Source organism: Mustelus asterias, chromosome 10, assembly GCF_964213995.1.
Source record: "Mustelus asterias chromosome 10, sMusAst1.hap1.1, whole genome shotgun sequence".
Classification (NCBI taxonomy): Eukaryota; Metazoa; Chordata; class Chondrichthyes; order Carcharhiniformes; family Triakidae; genus Mustelus; species Mustelus asterias.
In genome coordinates this window covers 97,206,777-97,233,123 of record NC_135810.1, presented here as the reverse complement: position 1 = coordinate 97,233,123, position 26,347 = coordinate 97,206,777, and the positions used below count along the sequence as shown (strand labels likewise).

General features: G+C 40.6%; 1 protein-coding gene across 1 annotated transcript in view; it reads left to right on the top strand.

The window, feature by feature from the left end:
- The window catches only part of dclk1a (doublecortin-like kinase 1a), a 334,031-nt gene that overhangs the window by 283,733 nt on the left and 23,951 nt on the right, over positions 1 to 26,347 (top strand). The window contains exons 14-15 of the mRNA XM_078222857.1: positions 3,067 to 3,147; positions 8,300 to 8,413. Coding sequence (XP_078078983.1) covers positions 3,067 to 3,147; positions 8,300 to 8,413 — 195 coding nt within the window. The remainder of the gene's footprint in view (positions 1 to 3,066; positions 3,148 to 8,299; positions 8,414 to 26,347) is intronic.

The following is a 26,347-nucleotide window of genomic DNA, read 5'->3' as shown; positions in this document are numbered from 1 at the left end:
GATAGGGGAGGTATGTCTGGCCTTAAAGTAATTAACGTTGATCCTAGCATGAAATTGCTCCAGGGCAGCCAGCGAGGTGGTGGGCAGACTTTTTATTTGGAAGGGCAGGGACCATGGGTGTCCCATAAAATCCAGCCCAATGTTCCTTTGTTAACGTTTGGAGGCTCAGGTGAAATTGGATTATAATTGTCATCGAGGTTTGGTTGGTTAGTGCATTCAAAAAGAGGCATAACCTGGCAAATTGTTTATGCGAGAACCAAGTTTGATCATTTGAAAGGAGTTTTCTCATTCCATATTCTCCCGTAAAATACCAAACGTGACATTCCTTGAAGGCACCAACTTACACGAGCTAATTGTGTTGCTTTCCACTACACCAGAACACTCTTGAAACTGGGTGATGCACGGACGCACCATATTTGGACACCAATGCATAATGCCACAGAGTGATAAGATGCAGAGTAATTCTGCCGCCAAGCAGAAACTAGAATCTGTGCATGAGTGCAGAAAGGGACAATCAGTTGGCAAATCTTCGCCGTGTCACCAGCAGTTGTAATTCAGGGAGCAGTGCTCCAGATGAATATTTGAATACATTGTACAGCACTGATGTTCTCATCTTCACAGTTCTGCAAACTGACAATGTAAATGTGGCTCCCCTTTGCACTGGGTAAACAGAGGTGATATCGCAGCCTTTCGTCTTGCATAAAATGAGAATATGTGAGTCATTTTGAAAACTGCAAAATGAGACTTTCTCACCACAGCAAGATACAGTACATGTATGTCCCCATACCAATTATTGCCTTTGAAAAATACTGTTATTGTAGATGAACATTGCATTGCCTCTTGCACAGTACTTCACTAAATATACTGAAACCCTTTAATAATGGATGAAAGAATTCAACGTAAACCTCATTGATTTAAGTGAGTGCAGAGAATAAGGAGAGTATGTGGATAATATGGCTCTTTCCATGCTATTATGGATGATTACTGATCCCTCAGATGACACTGATGGGATCATAAATCAATCATTAATTTAATTGAGCTCATTTACCTGCATACAAATTCTAGACTTCCCTTTTGGCCTGACTCAATTTAATATTGATGTCTGAAATGTTTATATGTAATGAAAGACAGGATGAAACTCCACTAGAACGGTTGTAGGTATAATTAGTATAATGTATTGCTGTGAGTAATTGTATCAAATTTGCCGAGTTGAGATGAGTGTACTTTGACCAATATTTAATTCTTAGCAAACAAAACAAGGGAATTTTTCATTGACTCAGCAAAATATATTGTATCATAATTATAAGTCGTCGAGAGAGCCAGACAGACAAATATTTCAATTAGCTTAAAATCTCAGAAAAGTAATAACTTATTAATGTGAGACATTGATTGCAACATCAATTTAAGTTAAAATTGGAAAAGTTAGAATCTAACGTACAAGGGATAGACATGCTTGTGGTGACATAAGTTTTTTTTTGACTGGAAAAGGAAATATCCAAGGTGTTGGCATTGCCTGGAGGGAAAGTTGGCTTCAGTTGTTTCAAGGTTCATAGAACACAATAGTGTGTTCCCATCACCTTTGAATCTGATCTCAAATAAATGTGCTTTGCTTCTCTGCAGATTGATGAATTGACCCACAAAGTGAAATTACTTTAGCCCGGTTACTTACAAAACTCAGCAATTTTCTATTATAAATTGCCATTTTACTTAATTTGATACAGATGGCGAAAGGAAAAATGGCCGATTTAATGCTTTGCACTTCTAAAGAACTAAGCATATTCAAGCTATGCATAAGTTGCAGCATTTTGGCCCTTGAGCCCAACGCACCACAATCCAGTCACGCACATGCAAAACAACTTCATTTTTAGCCATGATCTTTAATCTTCTACAGAATGATTGCACTGTTCTGGTGAATCACTGGAAAAAATTGGCAACAGTAACGTTCTAGGGATGCATTCTGAAAAATTCACTACTCTAATCGAAGACGTTGATTGTGGGGATTAGAGACACTCAAATAATCAAAAATTGAAATAATAGAAGCATTGATGCAATGAAAAGGAGTGATAGAAGTCATCGTTGGATTTATGTCAGAAAGCTTAGAGAATGTCATGCCCTTTTCTATCCCATTTACATTTTTCAAGTCTGCTATATGCCATGCCATTTAAAACATCTGAACATTGATGTAAAGGAGACACGTTGAGGACAGTGAGATGTCTTGCGTGTTAAGATATATACGAGTTTCTTTATATCAATAAAAGAATCATTGAACATGCTTACCTATGCAACTGAGAAATCAGGAACATTTGACGGTGAGTTCTGGCAATTAACCTAGTCTTTTTTTAATTATTTTTTTTATTAGCCACAAGTAGGCTTACATTAACACTGCAATGAAGTTCCTATGAAAATCCCTAGTCGCCACATTCCGGCGTCTATTCGGGTACACTGAGGGAGAATTTAGCATGGCCAATCCACCTAACGTGCACACCTTTGGACTATAGGATGAAACCAGAGGAAACCCATGCACACATGGGGAGAATGTGCAGACTCCACACAGACAGTGACCCAAGCCAGGAATCAAACCTGGGCCCATGGTGCTGTGAGGCAGCAGTGCTAACCACTGTGCCACCATCTTCCCAAAGCAGTAGTAAATGGTGTGGTCAGTAGAACTCAGGTTATGCCATTGGTCTGGCAAATAAAAATAGCAATACTTTTGCAATTTATTATATCCAACTACAATAATTCACAACCCACATTATACTATCACGCTTGAATAATGAATAATCACTTGCTAAATGTCTCCCTTTTTGGTCTAGGTGAATAATTACCCTTCAACTCTATCCTTACATAGAATCATAGAATAGAATCATAGAATCCCTACAGTACAGAAAGGGGCCATTCAGCCCATCAAACCTGCACCAACAACAATCCTACCCTATTCCTGTCACTGCACACATTTTACCCTGTTAATCCCCTGAACTAGGGTCAGTTTAGCATGGCCAATCGACCTAACCCAGACATCTTTGGATTACACTCAAATAGCAATCCTTCTGCCTTTTTCTTTTATAGGAGCTTATCACCATGATGCTTCAGGTTGATATAGAGCAACGATATTCTGCGCAGCAGTTGTTGGACCACCCCTGGGTGAATGTAAGTCTTGTTTAATGAGTGCACTACTATGGACTACTGGGACACATTACTGATGGCTTTGGCAGAATGATTCACTTCAGTTTTAGGCTTCGCATGGGTCTGTACTTTTTTTTTTTCTCTGTAGTTGGTTTGCATATTTCTTCAGATCAACCGAGGTGATAAATATATGGTCAGACTACTGTGTTAAACATTGTCCCACAGAAACGCTGCAGGTGAAGCAAAAGTACCTGAACAGTGAAAAGTTAGGAAAAGCATGCATTTACTTTGATTCAAATGCTGCAGTTAAGCAATACTGGTGTTACCTAGCTTTTGCTAACTTGAATACACTTTCATTTGCACATATGTATGTCTGTGGGTCTATTATTTTTTTAAAATTCCAATTAAAATCCATCATGGAAAATTGTGTTTCTGGCAAATCGTACAATAGTGGACAGAAATGTGCACTTGCAGTTTGCTCAATGTCCATATTAAAAACAGTATCCTGGTAGGGCAGCAAATGTCCTATTTTTCTTTAAAGCAGTTTTAGGTACACAGGCCAGAATATTACCACATCGAGTCTGATTTATTTCCAGCCTGCTAAGTTTAAAAAAAAATCTTTATTTAATTGTCTTGCTTGGTCTTTTTCATATTTTTTGAGGAAAAGCTATACTTTAAAATCATGTGTAAGATTTTAAGAGACCAGCAATTCCATGTAAAACCGGGCGAGAATGCAACTAGGTAGACCAGTTGCTTATGAATTGATCAAAAAAACTCTCCTGTCCCAGGAAACACAAAGCCAACAGCTATGACTTGAGCTGAAAACCATCAACATGAAGTTAGTAGTCTGGCAAGGTCAGTTCTGTAAATATTATTTTGTTTTTTTTAATTTTGAGGAACATTTTAAGAACTTTGCAAACATCCCAGTATTACAGGCAGTCCCCAGGTTACAAACACCCGACTTACGAACGCCCGTACTTACGTACCGACCTCCGTAAAGCCTATTATTTTTAAAAATGGAGTTACATACAATGGTTTGTACTAACGAGCGGGCGGACTACATTGCGCGACGCTCAAAACACTGCGCGTTTTCTTATTAGGTTTTTATTATTATTACTGTATTATATTTAAGATGTTTTACGTAAAATATATACTATATACTAAGACAAACATTTGACTAATTGACGCTAGATGTGAACCGTACGTAACTGTTCCGACTTACATACAAATTCGACTTACAGACAGACTTAAAAACGGAACTCGTTCGTAACCCGGGGACTGCCTGTACTTAAACCAGAATGTGTTCATTGTCCACATTATTTAAACTGCATTTTAGTGTGTCAACCATAACTCAGTTGGTAGCACCCTTGCCTCGGATTCACAAGATTCCAGGGTTAAGTTCCAGGTTCAAGTCCCACTCCAGGCTTGGGCACCAAAATCTATGCTGATGCTCCAATGCATTACTGAGGGAGTGTTGCACTATTAGAGATGCCACCTTTCAGATGAGAGGTTAAACAAGGTACTGGCTGGAGCAAATTAAAAGATCCCAAGCTGAGCAAGGGAGATATACCTGGTATCTGATTTAAAATGCCAAGTGACTGTGAGAGGCATTGTATAAATCCAAGTCTTTCCTCCTTTAGTTTTTTCCTTTCACATGTTGAATGTGCTTTATAACTGCATGGCGATAATTTGTTATATTGATTTCTGCTCATTTGTTTAGTATGATAATCAATGCTGATGTTTCACATGGCATCTTTTTAATTGGTTTTTCTTTTATTAATTAATTCATGAGATGTTAATGTTGCTGGAAAGGCTACTGTTTATTCCCCGTCCCTAATTGCATTTTGAGAAAGTTGATTGCACTTTGGTGAGCCACCCCCTTGAACTGCTGTAGATGCCATGATGTAGTTACTCCCACATTACTGTTAGCTAGGGGGTTTCTGGGTTTTGACCCAGTGATGATGAAGGTACAGTCAGGATGATGTGTGACTTGGTGGGCAAGTTACAGGTTGTGGTGGTTCCCATGTACTTGCTGCTCTTATCTTTCTAGGTGGTAGAGGCCATGGGTGTGGGAAATGTGATGGAGGAAGTCTTGGGGAGCTGCTTTAGTGCCTCTTGTATATGGTACACACTTCTGCCACTTTTCAAGATGTTTAAGATGATGGGTAGCTTTGTCCTCGTGCTGTTGAGCTTCTTAAGTGTTTGAGTGTAATTGGAGCTGCACGCATCAAGGCAGGTGGCAGGGAGTGGAGGATGCATTATATCTAACTCCTGACTTATGCCTTGTTGATGGTGGACAGGCTTTGTGGAATCAGAAGGTGAGCTACCTACCACAGAATTCCCAGCCTCTGACCTGCTCTTGTAGGCAGACTACACATGTAGCTGGTCCAGTTAACTCCCTGGTCAATGATAACACCAACCCCATCTCACCCCTTAGACCCACCACCCCTCTCCCCCATTCCCAGGATGCTGATAATGGGGGAGTTTGAAAATGCTAATGCCATTGAATGTAATGGGAAAGTGGTTAAACCTTCTCTTGATGAAGATGGTCATTGTGTGATGCAAATATTACTTACCAACCCAAACCTCCTAGTTGTCCAAGTCTTGCTGTATATAGATATGAAGTGCTTAGTACTTGAGGAGTTGTAAATACCCACACCTGGACCTTGTATTGGAAGAAATGTCATTGATGAAGCTGCTGAAGATGGTTGGGCTGAGGACACAACCCATCGCACCATAATAAACAGGAACATGAGTGGGCCATTCAGCCCTTCAAACCTGCCTTGCCATTTAATAAGATCACGGCTGATCCGACGCTCACTTGGGGGAGGCGATGGCCTAGTGGTATTATCGCTAGACTATTAATCCAGAAACTCAGCTAATGTCCTGGGGACCTGGGTTCGAATCCCGCCAGGGCAGATGGTGGAATTTGAAATCAATAAAAATGTCTGGAATTAAGAATCTACTAATGACCATGAAACCATTGTTGATTGTTGGAAAAACCCATCTGGTTCACTAATGTCCTTTAGGGAAGGAAATCTGCCGTCCTTACCTGGTCTGGCCTACATGTGACTCCAGAGCCCACAGCAATGTGGTTGACTCCAAGGACAAGTCAGGATGGGGCAATAAATGCTGGCCACCCAGCGACGCCGATGTCCCATGAATGAATTTTTTTTAAAGTCTGCTTTCCTGCCTTATCTCTGTAATCCTTAATTCCCTGACTAAAATTGAACACCTGATTTAAAACGTATCAGTCTCAGCCTTGAAAATGTGCAAGGACTCGGGCTCCGCAGCTTCCTGGGGTAAGGAATTCCAAAGTTTTGTCACTCTTTGAGAGAAGAAATTCTTCCTCAAATCTGTCTTAAATGAGAATTCTAAAGATTTGCAGCAAAGTCCTTGACTTCCACCAACCACAATCGTCTTCCTTTTTGCTGAACATGGTTCCAGGCTATGGAATGATCTCCTCTGATTCCCACAGTGCCTCTTCCAAGTATAGAGGAGCACTGATTCATTAGCTGAGGGAAGGTGGTAGTGGTAACCAGCCAGCGATTTCCTTGCCCATGTTTGACCCAATGCCAATGTTGAGGAGTTCCAGAGCCACTTCCTCCTGACTGTATACCATGGTAGTAGGGCAAGAAATGCTCAGCAATGATGACGGGGCAGTCTGGGGCTTGGTTGGAAGGTACGAGTATGCCAATGTCAGTTGTTGCTTGATCAGTCTGTGGGCATTGCTCCCAATATTGGCACCAGTTCCCAGATATTTGCAAGAATGCCTGCAAGCACTAGTCTGCATTCATCTCTCATGGATCCTATAGGATAGGCCCAAGAGTTTACATTTTAGGTGGAATTGGCAGCCCGGGCACAAATTGCAGACAAAATAAAGCTATTTTTGTGAAGTGAACTTTTGTTCAAGGTTTTGTTCGAATTCATCTGCATGTCACTAAACGTAAAATCACTCACAAATCAGAGCAACTGGACATCATTTTAGAATGTAATTTTTTTAAAAGGTGCACCTAAAAAAGGGAGAAAAACCCCCAGCCTCTTCGAAGGAGCACAAGTAGATGCAATTAATGGAAAAGTGTCGCAGTGATTAGTTCAAGTTGGGGGCATTGCCAGTTTTGTGGGCGGGGAAAGCTCCTGGCAGGATCATTTTTTAACTTGCACAAAAGATCCCAGAAGTTGATCTGCGTTGGATGTAACTTGTGGTTGGAATTCCTAAATCATTTGTGCTTGCTTGGCTGATTTTGGAATACCAGCGCAACCTAGTGGAATTATCCAGGCCTCAATTCTTGAAAACTAACAGGGAAATATCCTCTGAAATTCAATAAAATAACCCCATTATCTGGATTTTGTATTATGAAATTTTGTATGAAATCTGGCTCCAAGAAGAAACAATGATTTTTTTCAAGTCAATATTATAATGCTGGTACCCTCCAGTTATAGGAAACCATTATAAGCAGGAAAAACTAATAACATATGTATCATTCCAAAGCAACAAATCAGATAGTTAAAGCAAGCAGAATAATGTGACTCGAAATGTTAACTGTGTTTCTCTCCTGATAGATGCGGGCAAACCCGCTTGAGGTTTTCCAGCTTCCTCTGTTCGTGCTTGAATTAGATAGTCTTAAAAAATACAATCTTGGAAGCAACGGGAAGTGTCCGAGTTCCCATTTACTTCTGGGAACTGGGTCTGAATTCAGTTCAAATGGATGAAACCAAAGGCTAATAACCTTGTAGTTCTGAGGGTAATATTAACTGGGGCAGTCCTACCTCAACTGAAATTCTGGTTGAAAGCAAAAAGGAAATATTCCCCCTTCACAAAAAGCAATGCCCCAATTTTAACATTAATTGACTACAAGGTGATCAAAATGAGGATTAGAAATGTTACGTTATCTTAGAGGGTCGTAGTGTTCACTTTTAGGCATGTTGTTAGACAGAATAATATGGTACTTCACTCTGCGGTCCTACACTTAGCCTGGGAATGCTTGTTGCTGACAAGAGGAAAATATATAATTCTCCAGCTCTACATTCATTACTTAGATGAATAGTACAAGTCCCGCTACTCCTATTTTCAGCCTGATATCACTTTGAATTTTTCAGGGCAGTGCAAAGATTATTTTTAAAATATTTTTCATTGCTGACTCCCCTTGCTTTTACTTGTTTCCCCCTCTTGCAGGATGATGGGTTGCCAGAGAATGAATATCAACTATCAGTGGCCGGGAAGTTACAGAAACACTTCAACACAGGCCCCAAAGCCAGCAACACCACAGCTGGAGTGTCTGTGTTAGCAGTAAGCATCAATAATTATTGATCGTTCAAACTCTTTCCATGAAATACAGTACCCGTTTTGTAGCTGGCACGGATAAAATTCAAAGAAATGTCATTTTCCCTTTCTGTGGTCTTTTCATAAAAGTGCCTACTTTCCTCTTTCCCTACCTACCCTAATCCTCTCCAAAAGACTCACACACATTATAATACAGTCGGATCCATGGGAACTGTATAAGCTGTGCTATTTATTTTGTTCGTGCAAAGAGATGTACACAACAAGTACAGTGATTTCCATAATTCAATTCAATTCTGTCAACAAAGCAAAATGGTTACTGTAAATCAGACAGCTTTGGTGGTAATTAGCCCTTAAATACAAATGCTCAGATTTTTTTCTACAGGTTACTTAACGAATGGAACAGGTAACACGTTAATACTTTCACCACAATCTTACTTCATGAGTAGCCTTGGTAAGAATTCTGTAGTAAAAGGGAGAAAGCTGGTGAGGTGCAGTCCACAAGAAGATGAGCCATCCTAAGAAGGACTCAAGATTGTCCTGGTGTAATCTTGACGAGAAATGGTTCTGTCGTTATACTATAATGCACTGCACTTATTTTAATACCCATGCATACGGACAGACTGAGAGTTGAAAAGATTGCAATTACCGAACTTTTTTTCTTATAAGTCGGACAATTCTTTCATTTTAATATACAAATGGTTTTGTATGGAATGACTTTTTGCTGGTCTATTTTGAACCATTTGCTGCCCAGTATGGTCTAACTCCATTTCCCACCCTACCTGAGAAATAGTGGTTCAAATGATACCAGTTAGTAACCATATCGACCAATATGCAAGGTTCCACCTGAGTACATAAAAATTACACTGTCACAGGAAGATCTTAAATCTAGCAATTTTTTATATTAAATGTAGTCGTACCAAACTTGGATTCCTTCAGTAATGCATCTGTTAAGACTGCCATTCAGGAAGCTGCATGATGTGATATTCTACTATTATTAAAAGCACAACACCAGCACATAGTCACACTAAACAGTAGCAGAAATAAGATCAGCTAAAAAGTTCAATCTAGCCAGATCAGAGAATCCTATAGTGCTGAAGGAGGCCATTCGGCCCATTGAGTCTGCACCAACCACAATCCTACCCAGGCCCTATCCCCATGTATTTACTCCGCTAATTTCCCTGACACTAAGCGGCAATTTAGCGTGGCCAATCCACCGAACCCACACATCTTTAGACTGTGGGAGGAGACCGGAGCACCCGGAGGAAACCCACGCAGACATCGGGAGAACGTGCAGACTCCGCACAGACAGTGACCCAAGCCGGGAATCGAACACGGCTCCCTGGCGCTGTGAGGCAGCAGTGCTAACTATTGTGCCACCATGTTGGCTGAGAAAATTTTGTATCTCCATTCCTCTATAAATCTCAACACTGTTTGAGATTTATTTAAATAAAAACATGTGTTAAAAATATAATTCCATGAAATATTGTAAAATATTTATATTTTGGCTTAATAAGTCAAGAACAGGAAAAGGTAGAAATAAAGGAGACATTTTGGGGTTGGCATGTTGTAACAAACGGGGTACCACAAGGATCGGAACTTGGGTCTCTGCTACTTGCAACCTAGTGACCTAGATTAGTGGACTGCGTGTAATGTATCTAGGTTCGCTAACAATGCCACTAGATGGAAAAGAAAGTGATGAGGATAATGCAAAGAAGCTGCAGAGGATATAGACATGTTGGATAAGAGGGTACGAACATAGCAAATACAACACAATGTGGTGAAGTAATCCACTTTGGTATAAAAAAATAAAAAGGCAGATTATGTTTTGAATGGCGAGAGACTAGGAAGCGTTTGAATTCAGAGAGACTTGGGTGCCCTTGTACATTAAACATGGAAAGTTAAATGCAGGTAACATACAAGCAATTAGGAAGGCAAATCATATGGCCCAGATTTTCATCAGCATGGAGAGATTCTTCTTCATGGTGAAAATCCAAGAAATGGCCAAATTTTCAAAGTCCCAAACCAGGCATTTCCCATCTTTATGGGGGGGAGGATCTGGGGTCATGTTGGGTTTCGCGCACGCACAATTCACAGAGGCAGCTGGCCACTGAAATCACCAGTGTCTTCCACTGAAGTGGGACTTTGGAAGAAGAGAAGTGTGGAATCTGGATTATACAGATTAGAACAGGTAAGAGGAGCTTTGAACTTGGTGAATGTGTTTGGATAGAAAGGTAAGACACTCCTTTGTATAGAGTCCTGGGCCACCTTTGGGAGAGGTAAGACAAGTGAACATGGTTATGCACTTTTTAGGCATAATATCATCGGAACTGTCAAAGCTTTCCAACTGTCAATGAACTGTACAGCTGTCAAGGGACTGTTAAAGAGCTGTCCAGTTGTCACCACTGCACAACTGTCAAGGAAATATTGAGGAGCTATCCAACGGTCAAACCTATCAAATCTATCAGGAAATGTTAAAGCCAACCAGGAAGTGTCACAACTGTCAAGGAACTGTCTGGGGATACTTGGTGAATTATTATGGAAGGGATAAGGACAAAGGGTTGTGGGTGGGGTGCATGGGTTTGCATGAGTTGGCACTAAGTTGAAATAGAGAGTATAGGGGCAATGTTGGTGGTTAGAGGAACGCTAGGTTGGCAAAGGGGGTATGGGGCCACAAGGGTGTGAAATGGAGAACTAAGTTGACCTAAATGTTATTAGTACCATGGGAGATGGGTGGGGGGCATGAGTTGGCATAGGTTGGCATGGATGGGGAATAGGGAGTTAGGGTGGGTTGAGGGGGCTGAGTGGTGAGTGCTGAAGGAATGTTTTTCATTTTATCTTTAATTTATATTTATTTAAGCAAGGTGCCAGGGCACAGTGGCAGGCCTTGTGGTCAGCCTGTTTCTGCATCCAGCTGCCTACCCATTCATCCCAGGGTCAGCTGTCTCAACTCCTACATCAGACTGCTCTCACCCCCCACCCCCACCCCCAGACTGAAAACCTGCCCTGCGGGTGGCGGACATTTTAAAGGTCAGGTTTGCCAAGCCAGGAAATCACCTAACTTGACAAATCTGACCCGAACGAAAATCTGGGCCTATGTTAGCCTCTGCAAAGAAGAGATTAGAGTATAAGAGTAAAGAAGTCTTACTACAATTGCACAGGGCAGTGGTGAGACTGCACCTGGTGCACTGTGTGCCTTTTTTGGTTTCTTTACTGGAGGAAATACCTACTTTCCCTCCAAGACATGCAATAGCGTGGTTAGCACTGCTGCCTCATAGCACCAGGGATCCGGGTTCAATTCCAGCCTCAGGTCACTGTCAGTGTGGAGTCTGCACATTCTTCCCATGTCTGCGTGAATTTTCTCTGGGTGTTCCAGTTTCCTCACACACTCCAAAGATGTGTAGGTCAGGTAGATTGGCCATGTTAAATTGTCCCTGAGAGACAGGGGGATTTGCAGGGTAAATACATGGGGTTACATGAATAGGGCCTGGGTGGGATTGTTACTGGTGCAGATTCAATGGGCTGAATGGCCTTCTTCTGGACTGTAGGGATTCTATGATTCTATGAAAGGCTCACTGGTCTGCTTCCGGGGATGAGGAGAGATTGTGAAGACTAGGCTTTCTAGAGGGACTGGAATTTAGAACAATCAGAGGTGATCTAATTGAAGCATATAGATTCTTAAGGGAATTGACAGCATAGATGCTGCAGAAATACTCCCCCTAGTTAGGGAATATAGAACAGGGGTCTTAGCGGGCGATCTTACCAAAAAGATTCTCAGTGCCGAATGAATGTGAAAACGAAAGACTTTCAGATCCGTTTTTTTGGTGCTACAAATGAAATCTTCCACCACTTTATGCAAAAAATGATGCACAATCTCTTTCCTGCCAGCAGGGGGAGGGGGCGGGGCCTAAACTCACCGGTAAGCTAGCTGCTCACACTGGATGGCGCTATTGCTCATGCACAGATCTCTCTGTTCTGCACAACAGAAGAAAATCTGTCAGTCTCCCCCCCGGTCCGGATATTGCCCGCCCCCCACCCCCCCCAATTGCTGGCCTCCCTGCTGATCTACCCCTCCCCCCACCCCCATGGACATCGTCCACCACCCTCAACCCCGGCCGATCACCATTCCAATACCCACTCTGATCAATTGCTCCCCCCCACTCCCCATCCAGTTGATCGCTGCCCTGGCCAATTGCTGATTGCAGAGTGCGCAGCTTCCCCACCCACCTGCCTACCCCTAGGCCCTACCCCTACCATGGCCCCACCTCTTGACACTGCTGAGTGCCCAGTGGGCAGTGTCAGGGTGCCCAGTGGGCACTGCCAGGGCGGCAGTGCCAGGGCCCCAGGCTGGCAAGATGCACTGCCATCCCTGCCCCATGACCACCTGGGGTTTCTGTCCTACCGGCGAGGCCACCACGTCAAGTCCCCGTTCATGGGCACCATACATGATCCCTGCCGGTGAAGAGCTTCACCGGTGAGGCTGTTAAGACAAGTGAACCTGGGCAATTGCGTCCCAGGCTCACTAATTATATTAAAATGTAGATTTAAACTTTAAAATCAGTGCGCGATGTTGATCCCGCTGGATATCCGGGGCTGGTAAGATAGTGAGAGGCAAAGACCGGGGCGCAAACCCGGTTTTCCGCCTCTCTCACGATCTTACCAGCTCACCACGCCAATCAACCTTCATGATGAGCCGGTAAGATCGCCCCCTAAGATGTCAGCCATTTAGCACTGAGAAAAGGAAGACATTTCTTCATTCAAAGTGTTGTGAGTCCTTGGAATTCTCTGCCCTAGATAGCTGAGCATGCTCAGTTGTTGAGTATATTCAAGACCTGGACTTTTGGGTACCAAGGGAATTGAGAATTAAGAAATTAAGCAAATGAAGGTGGAGTTGAGGTAGAAGATCAGAGCCTGAATGGCAGATGCCTGCACCTATTGTTAATGTTTTAAGTTACTATAACTCATTGAAGCAATTCCCTCTAGTACCGTAACTCTCCCATTATTGTTTCCAGCTGCACTTTGAACATTAAGCTTTCAATATCTAAATAAGGAGACGCTTTCTAAACAGTGAGAAGTATAACATATAGGGTCAGGATTCAAAACAGCAATTGAATATGATAAAATAAAAAAGAAAATGAGAATAGTTCGAAATAATTTCCGGTTGTTCCACACACAGCATGCTTACTGATATAAACAGGCAATTCGATGGGCAAATCCTGGCCTGTAGCACCAGTAGGTCATCTTTTTATTACAATATATTAGCAAAACACTGTGCCATGTGCAATAGTGTGACAAAATTTTAAAAAAGTACGTGGTGGAATTCTACCGCCCCGCCTGCTACGGAATCGGAGCGAGCGAGGGGCGGACAACGGAAACATCCATTGACCTCAGGCAGAAATTTCCAGTCTTGCTCGACCGAGGCCATAAAATCCCACCCCATGGACCTACTTTGTAATTTCTTTCTGCAGTTAACTTTTTAACATGAATGTTGAGACCCATTTATGATCCCACCCTGCACTACAAAATGATGTTCTGCTACTGAAGCAGAAGCAGAAACTGCTGGAGGTATGTAGCATCTTAAAAGAAGAAGTGTGTGTTAACGCTTCAGAGAGCAAACTTTTGTCAGGATATTCTAGAGTTGATGTGTCATAGAATCATAGAGTCATAGAGGTTTACAGCATGGAAACGGGCCCTTCGGCCCACCTTGTCCATACCGCCCAGTTTTTGCCAATAAGCTAGTCCCAATTGCTCGTGTTTGGCCCACATCCCTTTATCTGGTGTATTACCAGGATTTTCAGTTTTACTTCAGATTTTCCGATTTCACACATTTCCTTGCTCCGTACATACTTAAAAGTAAAGAATCATTCAGTGCAGAAGAGGCCCTTCAGCCCATCGAGTGTTCACTGACAGGTTTGAAACACCTGATCTCTCACCTAATCCCATCTACCAATACTTGGCCCATAGCCTTGGGTCGCAAGGTCATTTCTGCCTGGGCTTTCCCATCCCTACCCATAGAGTAGTACTAGCCTTTTCTTGCAACCTGTTTCATACATGAGTAGGGTTGGGAAGTTTCTAAGTGGATAAGTACAGGTATAAAGCTGTGCATAGTTCTCCAACACGCAGTATATTGGAGCAGGAAAGCTTAAAGAGCACCAAGACTCAATACATTAGAGCACCATTGCTCCAGCATATTGAACCATCATAGCCATCAACATTGTATGAAAAATTATTTGTCTGTTATCTAGCTGTTGTTTAGCCTTGCCTCATGTTTGCAAATTGATGGCTGAACTTTCTTGCATAACAACAACGCATCTTTACTTCAAAAGTAATCCATTGATTTTGGACTTCTTTTCGGATGTCTTGGGTACCTGAAGGGTTCGGTATAACTGTAAGTTCTCATTTAAGAGGGCATTATACAGTACTTGGTAATGTTCTTTCTTTGATAAGAGATGCAAGAATAGCTATTTAACAAACAAATGATCTAGTCATTTACTTAACATAGAATAATAACAGAAAATGTTGGAAAAAGTCAGCAGGTCTGGCAGCAACTGCGGAAAGAGAAACAAAGTTAACATTTCAAGTCCAATAAAGGTAGAAATATGATGGGTTTTACGCAGTTGATAAATGAAGAAGGGGCAGGTGGAGCAAAAGAGTAGGTCGGGGCTAGTTTGAAGGGCTGGAGGGATTGAATGACAAAGATGTCTTTGGAATTACCTCTCTCCAGTTCCAAAGTAGTCATATTGGACTCGAAACATTGAGTCTGTTTCTCGCTCCACAGATGCTGCCTGAGTTTTCCCAACATCTTCTGTTCTTCTTCCAGGTTTCCAGCGTCCACAGTATTTTCCTTTTATTCTAATCATGTATTTCATTGTTGGTTATGGGAGCTGGCTATGCACAAATTGGCCTCTGCATTTTCCTACAATACAACAGTGACTACGCTTCAAAAATAATTAATAGACTGAGTGTGTTTTAGAATGCCTTGGCAAAGGTAATCTATAAATAGAAAGCTGTATTTTCCTTCAACAGTCTCCTAATTAATTTTGCATGGAGTTCCGTGGTGTTGATTGGAATGGTTGACCATAGTCATAAATATATTTCCATTTTACTTCTAATTGGGTTTTTGAAAGCTACTTACTTCCATTCTTGGCCTTTTTGATTAACATTGATTTTATTACCCCACACAAAACATTATCAAAAAAAATTTCTGATTTGTGTGGGGAGGTATTATTATTGCATCTTCCCTCTTGCAGGAATGTTTGCACTATCGAGAGAGCTTCCTTTGACAGAGATTATAAAATAACTGAGGGCAGAAGTATTAAATACCCTAGAAACAGTAAGAATTTCATATGTTTTATGGAAGTATTTTCCATTTATCACTTCATACATTTAAAAGCTTTGCTAAACACTGTTGCTAACACTTGCACTTTATCAAATACAATTTCATTAGATAGAAATAGCCTATTTAACCTGCATTCAAAATTATATTTACTGATGACAAAAGAGACTTTTTTGTCAAAGCCTTTCATCTTGCACTCATCAGGACAATTTAGAAGAATACTAAAGTCAGGGAAAACAGCACATTTATACTATATGACAAGAGAGTGCTGTTTGGTGAACAAGTGAACTCTGGTAGAGGTGTTGCCATGCAGAATGCACTGGTTGAAGATGATTGTCAGTTAACTGCCAGTCATTGTTTTAAATCTCAACCAGGCAATTTGACTCTCACTGTCCAGGGTATTGCCCCGAGGAATGAACTAGTGAATGGCTGTCATTTATTTTGTTTAGCTGAAACAGGCTCAATGTGTGTACATGCTCTTTCTGTCTGCAAAGCATAGGGCCTTGTGTATTAATGTATGTAGCTTCCAGTTCATGTGAATGTGTCACACTGTGAGCCCGACTGATCATCTTAAAATGGTTGTCAGCGTAATTCTTAGCACACTGAGGATTATTTAGCAAATATTGCCTAACCACAGAATCAAATATTGGGCACTGTGTTTGTGTTTTACAAGCACGGGCTAGTAGGGTGAGGTCTGTATCTTGCCCACTGTGAACAGTGGAAGAGGCATGTAGCTTGATATGATTCATCAGCCTTTGGGACATATGACCTATATACTTAGCATCACACTGGCACTGAAATTCATATGCCACATTATTCATTTGTCTGATAGGCAGATGTCTTTTTGGTTTGATTGTATCATTCTATCACTCGTGTTGCTACTGCATGCAATATCTAGCTTCATCTATTGCTCAAACCTTTGAGATACCTTGACCTTCCAAGATAATCTGGGGTAGAATAGGCAATTATCAGAGCTAAAAGGCCTTAGGCCCATTCATGAGTTTGTGCGATATACACCGTGAATTGATCTGATTAGGCTAGCCATTATCCTGCAGGATTCAGACAGAAAGAGCATGTACACACACTGCAAATATTTCAGCTAAACAAAATGAATGACACCTATTCACTCGTTTATTCCTCACAGCAATGCCTTGACCAATCAGAGTCGAGCTGCTTGGTTTAAATTTCAATGCTTGGCAGTTAGCTGTCAGTCACCATCAACTGGTGCATTCTCCATGCGAATGTCTCTACCAGTGAGTAATCTCTTCTCATACAGTATAAACTTGTTGCTTCCCCTGACATTGGTATTTTGGCGAATTATCCTGATAAGTGTAAGATGAAAAGCTTCAACAAAAAAGTCTCTCCTTTACAGCACTATTCAAATTCTGCGCTACCAAACAACTAATTATATTTACAATTCTTTAATGTTGTCAGGTTTTTTGCGCTCTGATTGCTGATCCCTCTCTTGTGTAGCTATCAGAACTAAAATAATAAAACAACTGTTTTTTTCTAAATGATTAATGATTCTGATTGTAAGAAATACTAAAATAAGGCTAATTTAGAAATTCAAATCAGCGCTGTGTTAATATGGTTTGATTATAGGCTATAGAAATCATAGAAACCCTACAGTGCAGAAGGAGGCCATTTGGCCCATCGAGTCTGCACCGACCACAATCCCACCCAGGCCCTACCCCCACATATTTACCTGCTAATCCCTCTAATCTACGCATCCCAGGACTCTAAGGGGCAATTTTTAACCTGGCCAATCAACCTAACCCGCACATCTTTGGACTGTGGGAGGAAACCGGAGCACCCGGAGGAGACCCACGCAGACACGAGGAGAATGTGCAAACTCCACACAGACAGTGACCCGAGCCAGGAATCGAACCCAGGACCCTGGAGCTGTGAAGCAGCAGTGCTAACCACTGTGCTACCGTGCCGCCCATGTTGCTAGTTTGAGATTTTCAGAGCAAAAAAAACAGAGTATAATTTCGAAAACATTTGTGAAAATCCTGTAATTCTATACAATAAAAATGGAATTTGAATTATTTAGCCATCACAAATCTAATAATTTCTAGCATTTGTAGAATATGATCATCAGTAAAGCTCCTAAAAACACATAGTAATTTTGATTATCTTTAACTCAGTCATGCGATGGGAGGGTTAATTGCTCATTCTTAATTGTCCTTGAACTGAGTGGCTTGCTAGACCATTTCAGAGGACATTTAAGAGTCATCACATTGCTGTCACATGTAGGCCAGACCAAGTAAGAACAGTAGATTTCCTTCCCTACAGGACATTAGTGAACCAGATGGGTTTTTACGACAATTGGCAATGATTTCATGGTCATATGTGGTGTTAATTCCAAACTTTTTTATTGAATTGTATTGATTTCACCATTGGCCGTGGTGGGATTTGAACGTGGGTCCCCAGGACAATACCCTGGGCCTCTGGATTACTAGTCCAGTGACAATACCACCAGTGCAAAATAGTTTATAGTAATTTTCTCACTTGAACTTTTGGGTTATTGGCATGACTTTTTAAAAATATTTTCATATTATTTGATTATTTGCATATTTTGACATTTAGTTTTGTCCAATTTGTAAATGCTATCTATCCCTCTTCTCAAGCAAAATGTAAACTTATCAGGCATGGCAATAAATTTAAATAATCTTTTGCAATATTGTGCATATAAAATATTCACTGATTAATGCCAGTAAAGATGACACTGTCACATGATTTGAACAACAACAGAAAATGCTGAGAATTTCCAGATGTATTTTGTTATTTCAGATTTCTGGCATCTGGTGTTTTGCTTTTGTTTACACGATTTGACCATTCATAAAAATTGGATTCTCACATGATTGAAGAACTGGAAATGCTCACTTGCTGAATATTTCCAGTATATTTTTAATGTTAGGTTTCTAGCATCTGCAATATTTTCATAGAAAAGAATCATAGAAACCCTACAGTGCCGAAGAAGGCCATTTGGCCCATTGAGCCTGCACCAACAACAATCCCACCCAATCCTTATCCCCGTAATGCCACGTATTTACCCCACTAATCCCCCTGACACTAAGGGACAATTGAGCACAGCCAATCCACCTAACTCACACATCTTTGGACTGTGGGAGGGAACCGGAGGAACCCACTCAGACACAGAGGAGGATGTGCAAACTCCACATAGACCAGAGGCCGGAATTGAACCCAGTTCCATGGCGCTGAGGCAGCTGTGCAAACCACTGTGCCCATAAATTTTATTCCACTCCCGCCCATAAATATTTTGCTTTTGTTTACATGACTTAGCCAGTTGCACCTCAAGCAATCAGGCAAATAATCGATTATTGCAGTTAGTTTATGGTGTTAACGACTGCATAACATTTAGTACAAGGTATGCGGTTCGCAATCGGGCGAGTGTAAATTCTTAGCCACAATGAGAGAAAGAAAATTTGACTGGTGAAACAACCTGGCCTATGAGCAGTAACCAGCTTGCCTGGCAGCTTTGTTAGGCAATGATGTGTGATGTGGGGGGAGGGAGGACTAAATGGGAAGAGCCAAGACAAAGAGTAATTCTATGATATTTTTACTGCTTTTTAAAATCCCAAATTATTTTTGATGTTGCAAAATACGTTCCTTCATTTTAAATGCTCCCATAGAAATGATTCCACATTATTATTCTAAATTTAAGCTGCTGCTTAAGTCCAAAATATGGGCAGAGTTTGCTTTTTAAGGTGGGCCTCAATTAAATGCGTTATACCAGAATATTCAAATGACTGAGAAAGTACGTCCTGTCGAATGGCCCCAGATTTGCTCCTGAATTTGTGCTAAATTAAATGATCTCAGCTAGTATGACAGTCAGCAGTGGCCTACGTCCTTGACCTAAGTAGAACAAAATGGCGAGGATTCCTCCTGTAACCTTTGCTGTAAGTGTCTGTGTCTCAATGTCAAACGAGGACAAAGCTGAGTTTTGCTGTGAGGGTCATGTGACGATGCTGTTGAGACATAAAATGCAGAGAGGAAAAAAGTGAATATTTTAAACACTACAGGGACCTCTCAGAGAAATTGAACAGTTTCCTATTTCAATGGTTGATCAAATTTCTAGTACTTGAGTATGATACATCTGATAGCAAGCCAGAGTTTTAACTTGTTCAGCTCACTATAGATTTGGTTAAAAATTCAAAGTAATTGATTTTTCTGTCCAATTTACAAATGATTTTCTATCAAGTACTAGCATCTGTACCAGCCAGTTACAAGGTAATGTATGTAAGTTGCCAATGTTAACCCTTTAATGTTCAATTGTCCCCCTTGCTCGTTCGTTTTACATATGTGTCTTGGAAGCTGTTTCTTAACTCACAAAATGCACCTTCCACAATTAGAGTGAATGGAAGAATATTTATGACAACCATTAAACTTTCAATTTATCAAGGAAATATATTTTTTAAGACTCTTCTGCATCAAATGGGAGGACTAGCTGCTGAACTATATAGTCTAAGTCGTATCTGTGAGAGGAAATTGACTTTGCATGAAAATAGGCCATTTCAGTTTAGAATTTTGATCGTGAAGTAATTCACTATTACAAAATACATTTCTGCACTAGTTTTGCTTTTGACCCCAGGGTGACCATAGGACTTCAATCAGACGTGTCTTCTTTGTTCGACTCTTCGACATGTTCTACGAGTTGAGAATAACCTCTAACCCCTAACATATCCTGTGAGGCCAGTCATTTCTTTTGGGGTCAGGCACTCAAATGGCTAAGGTTTCTAACAGGATATGCCTGGTCGTGTAGAGCTGTTTTCTCATGTATGTGCCTTCTCGGTCTTCTAAGCCAATGCAATCTCTTATGTCGAGGTTATATTTTCTAAATTATAATGGATTTTATCCAGTTCAGAATTTAAATTACTTCACATTTTAATATTCCGTTTTAAATGTGTGTACAAAAATCTGATCACTTGGGTACGATAATTACAGACATAATACTTTTAAGGACAAATATAATTTGGTGATGTCTTTTGAAACAAAGATACTAAATGGCGGGGTTTTTTTTGTCTGCTGCTTTACTCAACAGAAGACAGAAAACATCCCTGCACAGTTAATGGAACCAATTAACATTAGCAGGAATGAGACCTTTAAACTGCAGTTATCCGAAACTGCTATTCCCAAATTTTGAGAAATGACAAGGTTTCCATGTTAAACTCTCTATTACTAAATCAAAGTTAAGTTATCCCTTTGGGACTGAATTCATCAAAATAAATGTGCCATCAATAGCTCTAAATGAATGTGTTATATTAACTTGTCATTCAATGCAAGAACTGTCATACCACGAGTAGTGTGGTAAGTTCGTAAATTATAAGTTTTCCAACGCAATTGTAGCTTTCAAAATGTTTCCAAACCACCAATGCAGTATTTGAAAGAGTTGCTTATAGATGGCCATTCAAAAGTGGGAACTTTTAAATAAACTGTAGAAGAGAAATGAGAATTAACCAGCTGCTAGAGATTCAACTGTGATATTCATTCATCAACAGCCATTTAAGCAGCTATAAAAAAGCACTTGCACAAAGCAAACTGCCACCAGATGGCATCAGTGGACAGGAGGAAATGGCTTCCATCTGTTAAGAAAGGCAATGGATGTGATCAAATGGCAAGCATGGATTTAGCTTGGGGGCAGTTTCTCAGAATAACAAAATGGTTGTTTTGGTAATATGTGAGATGTACCAAAGAACAACAAAACGTATTGTATTACATTTTATATAGAAAATCTTTATATGGTCAGAAATGCATTTTTTTTCCATTTGTAAATCTATGAAAACATTCTTAAAGGTCACCAGAATCCACAAATGTCTTGGCTTAAACTGATATTTTTAGTCTGGAAGAAATACCCAAACAAAAAAAGGATTTAAGTCATGTGGTGTAGTCGTATGGTACCATGATTTCCAAGACCACTACTTGCAGGATGTGGCAGCAACTGTAAGGACAAATAAATAAATCGATTGTGAAGTATCTAGTTAAAGATGTCGACAGTTATATGCAACAGGATCTCATTTTAGTATAAATTACTAACTGACCCTCATTTGCAGTTTTGATTAAGCAGTAAGTGAAAATTGACAAAATGAACTAATTCTGTGTCTTAGGTTTTTAAGAGCCATACAAGATAACAAAAATCACTCAGAAAAATTATGTGTTAATATTAACTATTTCTCAATGACTCAGATCAAAATTGGGCATCATAGTTTTTTTCAAAATAATATGATTTCCTGAAATTTAGTGACCCCCAAACAAAACCTATTATGTTGTGCACTGCTGTTTTTCTGTATTGTGTTACATAGTTTTCCCAACTCACTTATACACAAGGATATTTATTAAGATGATCTGTTAATGTACAGAAGGTTTAAATGAATTAATGATTTTTGTGAATATTGTAAAGCCTAGATATTATAATCAAGCTATGCGCAGTCCTTAAAATAAGTTGAAATATATGCTAGAGAAACAATATTTGTTTTATTCTGGTGTCTTCCACATCCTCACCCCCAGTGAACTACAGGACTCAAGTGTGTATTTCTCTTAAGTGATAGCGTGACACACCCCAGGCTGTAGGTTCTGGGCATTTGACCAGTAGGAAGAATACTTCTAATGAGACAAGGAAATTATGTCCAGTCATCTCTTGCATTCCCTCTTAAAGAAAAAGTCATTATAGCAAAGGCATGTACGTTCCTTGCCTAGCCATTGATATTTGAACTGGTGTAACAAATCCCAAGTGTGGCAAGTGAGTTAGAGTGACAAATAGCTCTGGAACCTCAAAGCCATGGTCAGCAAGTTAGGAAGTGAGGGGCCCACTGTTGTACTAACAATGAGAGGTTTGTACTTGGTACAAGTACCTTAACTCTTTACGCACTAGTTCCGTGCACTCCAGGCAGAAAAAGATGGTTTCTGACCACAAGAATAAAGATATCATTAGGATGATTAACATATAGAGAACAACATGCTGTGCATAGATGTCATTAAATAAAGTAAGCATGTATAGAATAATGGTTAAACATAGAACAGCATGTTGGTATAAGAAGCTAGATAACTTAGCAGGCAGCACACTGCCACTGTGACCACTATGTGTATTTTTTTTAAAAATCCTATTATTTACCATCCTTGGGTTAAACTAAATTAAACAGAACCAGGTATAGTTTTGCCTGAAATCAGGTGAATCAAATTAAAATGGTCTAAAGTATGCAGTCTGCTAAATCAGTCTGAGGGCTGTGATTGATTGACTTTGATTGTAAGGGTTTAAAAAGCCAACTTGTTACAGCGTTTATAGAGACTGTATGTTCTGTGAGATTTGCATGTTATTTATACATATGTAATGCAACATTGAGATTGTCCCAAACTTGCAATTTGACCATAAATGTGATAGTTGGTAAAATGTTGCCAGCCTGATGTCTGTAGCTCGGTACAGTAAGTAGCAGGCTGCTCTCGTCATGGGTCTGTTGGGTATGGGGACACAATGGCAGTCCACTGAGTTGCCGATTTCTCTCTGCTCAGCTGGACCAGGGGTTTTCCATCAACCGATCAGAGTCATTGGACTACTACCAGCAACCAGGAATGTATTGGATAAGGTATGAAATGGTGCAGTGCCAACAGTCAGTGTTTCCATGACAACGTGCTGGCAGTCTCCATTAACCTTACTTCAGCTGTCAGTTTATGCAACTAAAACTGTGCCTTTGATTTATCAAGTCCATATGCTGCTTTATCAGTCTCATTTCAATGTACAAACACCAAGCCACTTCTTTTATTTTCCACTCATGAGTCACGCTGACATTGCAAGCTTGTACCCATTTGACTTGTATATGTTTAACTTAAATTTTCATCATTTTACATTTAGACCTGAAAGTAACTCGGCAGTAATCAGGTTTTTTTAAAAAAAAGACAGACTGTTCTTATTACAGTATTTTGCATGTACTGGAAGTAGATGTAGGATGGGGGTGGGCATTGGTGTTGAAATTGGTCCTTGCCAAGTGGCGTAAAGGAACCCAGTGGTGAATCGGCAGCCTACTTCACACGGTCCATTTTTGCTCTGTAGTCAATGGAATAGAAAATCAGCCGTGGCGTAAAGAGGGTTGCCGATTGTGGTAATGAACCCATTTCAAGCCTAACAGTGACAAAACCAATTTCATGCCCAAGATCTATTTGAGTCGATCAAACGTGAGCTGATTCAATCACTCACTCAAAAAGTTGTTTTTTGCTATATTTTTTTTAAGCCTCAACATTGCTAATCTGCTCCACTTCTCACGTATTCCTGTTCAGAAGAGGCTTCAACATTTGCCGAATTGGTAGAAAACTAAATCCTCATGTTATCTCTATCATAGTTTTGTCTTTTACATGTCTTAGCTCCCCACATCCTCTTTAAGGTTGTAGTGTGGATGACTAAACCATAGACTTAGCTTTTATTTCCATTGCCAATACTGGCTCATACTTTGGCCAGCTGGCTTGCATTAGTTGGCTTGTAGAGTGGCCCATTTGATAATTGGCTTGTACTCGATTTTAAATGTGTAATAGTTTTATATTTTGCCTTTTTTTAAAAGACTGTACAGACTTCGTCCAAACCCATGCCCTTTGTTTAGAATCAAATTTGTCACGGTTCTGTTTATTCTCAACCATATGGAAAGGAGGAAGGATGTAGGATTTGACTCTTCCAGAATTGGTTTCAGGATTGTATAGCAACGATCCAGAAAATCTTGTACAAGTCAGGTTGGCCGGCGGGGGGGGGGGGGGGGGGGGGTCAGGAGGTATGGTGGGGTGGAGGGGAGGATAGTTGGGTGGTCAGAGCATTTGAGAGAGCCGGAGGGGGGATCCGGGTATTCGGGTGTAGTAGGACAGTCACGTGGCGTGGGGGCCAGGAGGGTAATTGGGTGGTCAGGGGGTTATGGGGATTGGGTGGATGGTCAGGGAGGCTCATCAGAATGGTGGGGGAGGGGGTAGTCTTGGGTTGCGGGTGTTCGACTGGGAGGGTCAGAGGGGTTGTCGGGAAGGCTATTCAGGGGCTGGAGGGTCTTATCGAGTGGGGGAGGAGAGATCGGGGGAGTGGTGGGGTATTGTCAGGGAGGTAGTCAGTTGTTGGGGGTATTTGGGGGGAAGGGGATGGTGGGGGGTGGTTAGGAGGTTAGTTGGGTGGTCGAGCAAGTTGGCAGATGGGTCCAGTGGGAGGTTGGGGGATCAGTAGAACAGTTACCCAAGAGTTAGAACTGGTTTTAAACCTTCTAACTTTGCCGAGGTAATTATTATTAAGAGAGTCAGGATCATCTGAAGTCTGGACTTTAAATCAGAGTTTCTGAGGGTACCCCTTGCAGGGTAATTGCCCAACAGAAATTGAAACTGCCCTGGCAATTCCCATGCAGTCCTTGCCTGGGTACTTCCAAGAAGTCCCCTAGTACATCTTCTGAGCTATGACCCTCTGGGAAACGAAAGATCTGAGCCATAGATTCTTCTTCTGCCTCTCGCCTGTTGTTCAAATTAGTTGCTCAGGGCCAGAGAAATATACTGTTAAAGACCGATTACACCTCATTCAGTGAGGCACAATTTTCTCTAATATTTTCATAAAAATCTAATAGCATAAAAAGAGGAAATTAGCATCAAATCAGTGATTTCTAATAGATTTCCATTTGCAAGGATATTGGTAGTGCATCTTTTGGAGGAGTGGAGAATCATTGACAGCAACATTTCTGCATTTAATTGCACATGTAGAAATCAGAAGTTGCTGTCAGATTTGCAGAGTTAAGACAGCGAATGCTGACACTTTCACCACAATGTCCAGGTTAATAAGACAATGAATTTGATGCCAGTACTGAATAAGAGTACAGATTACTCCCAGTAAGTGTAAATATTGTACTTCCATTTTAATATAGACTGCTTTTTCAACTTTTGTATTGTTCACTATCAGTCGATAGCTGCATGCCACGTGTCACAATCACAATAGCATCTTGTGTTTTACTTTCACATATATGTTGTTGCAGTGTAGAGGTTGCTTTGTTAAATATTTGTTGTCCTAACTGCAGAGAGTTCCTGTTCATTCTACAGGGTATGAATTACTATTAAGAACCAAATTTTATTTTACTTTCAAACTGTGTTCCAAACAATTACAGTTCCTACAAATGTCAACAATGTTTAGCACCAATATTGTGCATAACAGCCATTCTTTACCAAGTCGCCAAGTAGTTGACAGCAGCCTACATAGAGAGAAGATTGGCCTACCCTTGTTATCAGTGCCTGCTTGCAATCCCACCATAAGTTCTAATGATTGGAGGCAGCAGGAGCTTTTTCTTTGTGCATGGGCACAGATTCAATCACTTCTGATGCACATAAAGAACCGAAGGAAGAAAACATTTGCATTTATCTATTGGCTCCTTACATCTTCGGAATGTCCCAAAGTCCTTCACAGCCAATTAATTACTGTTTGAAATGTAGTGACTTACAATCTGTAAGTCAAGCAAATTGTCCCTTTTTTTTTTAAAGATCTTTTTGTCGGGTGCTGTTTTTGGGCAAATGCAGCAGCTGTTTTCTACACAATTTCTCCAACAATAATTAAGTCAAATCACCAGTTAACATGTCCTATTAAATACTATTAG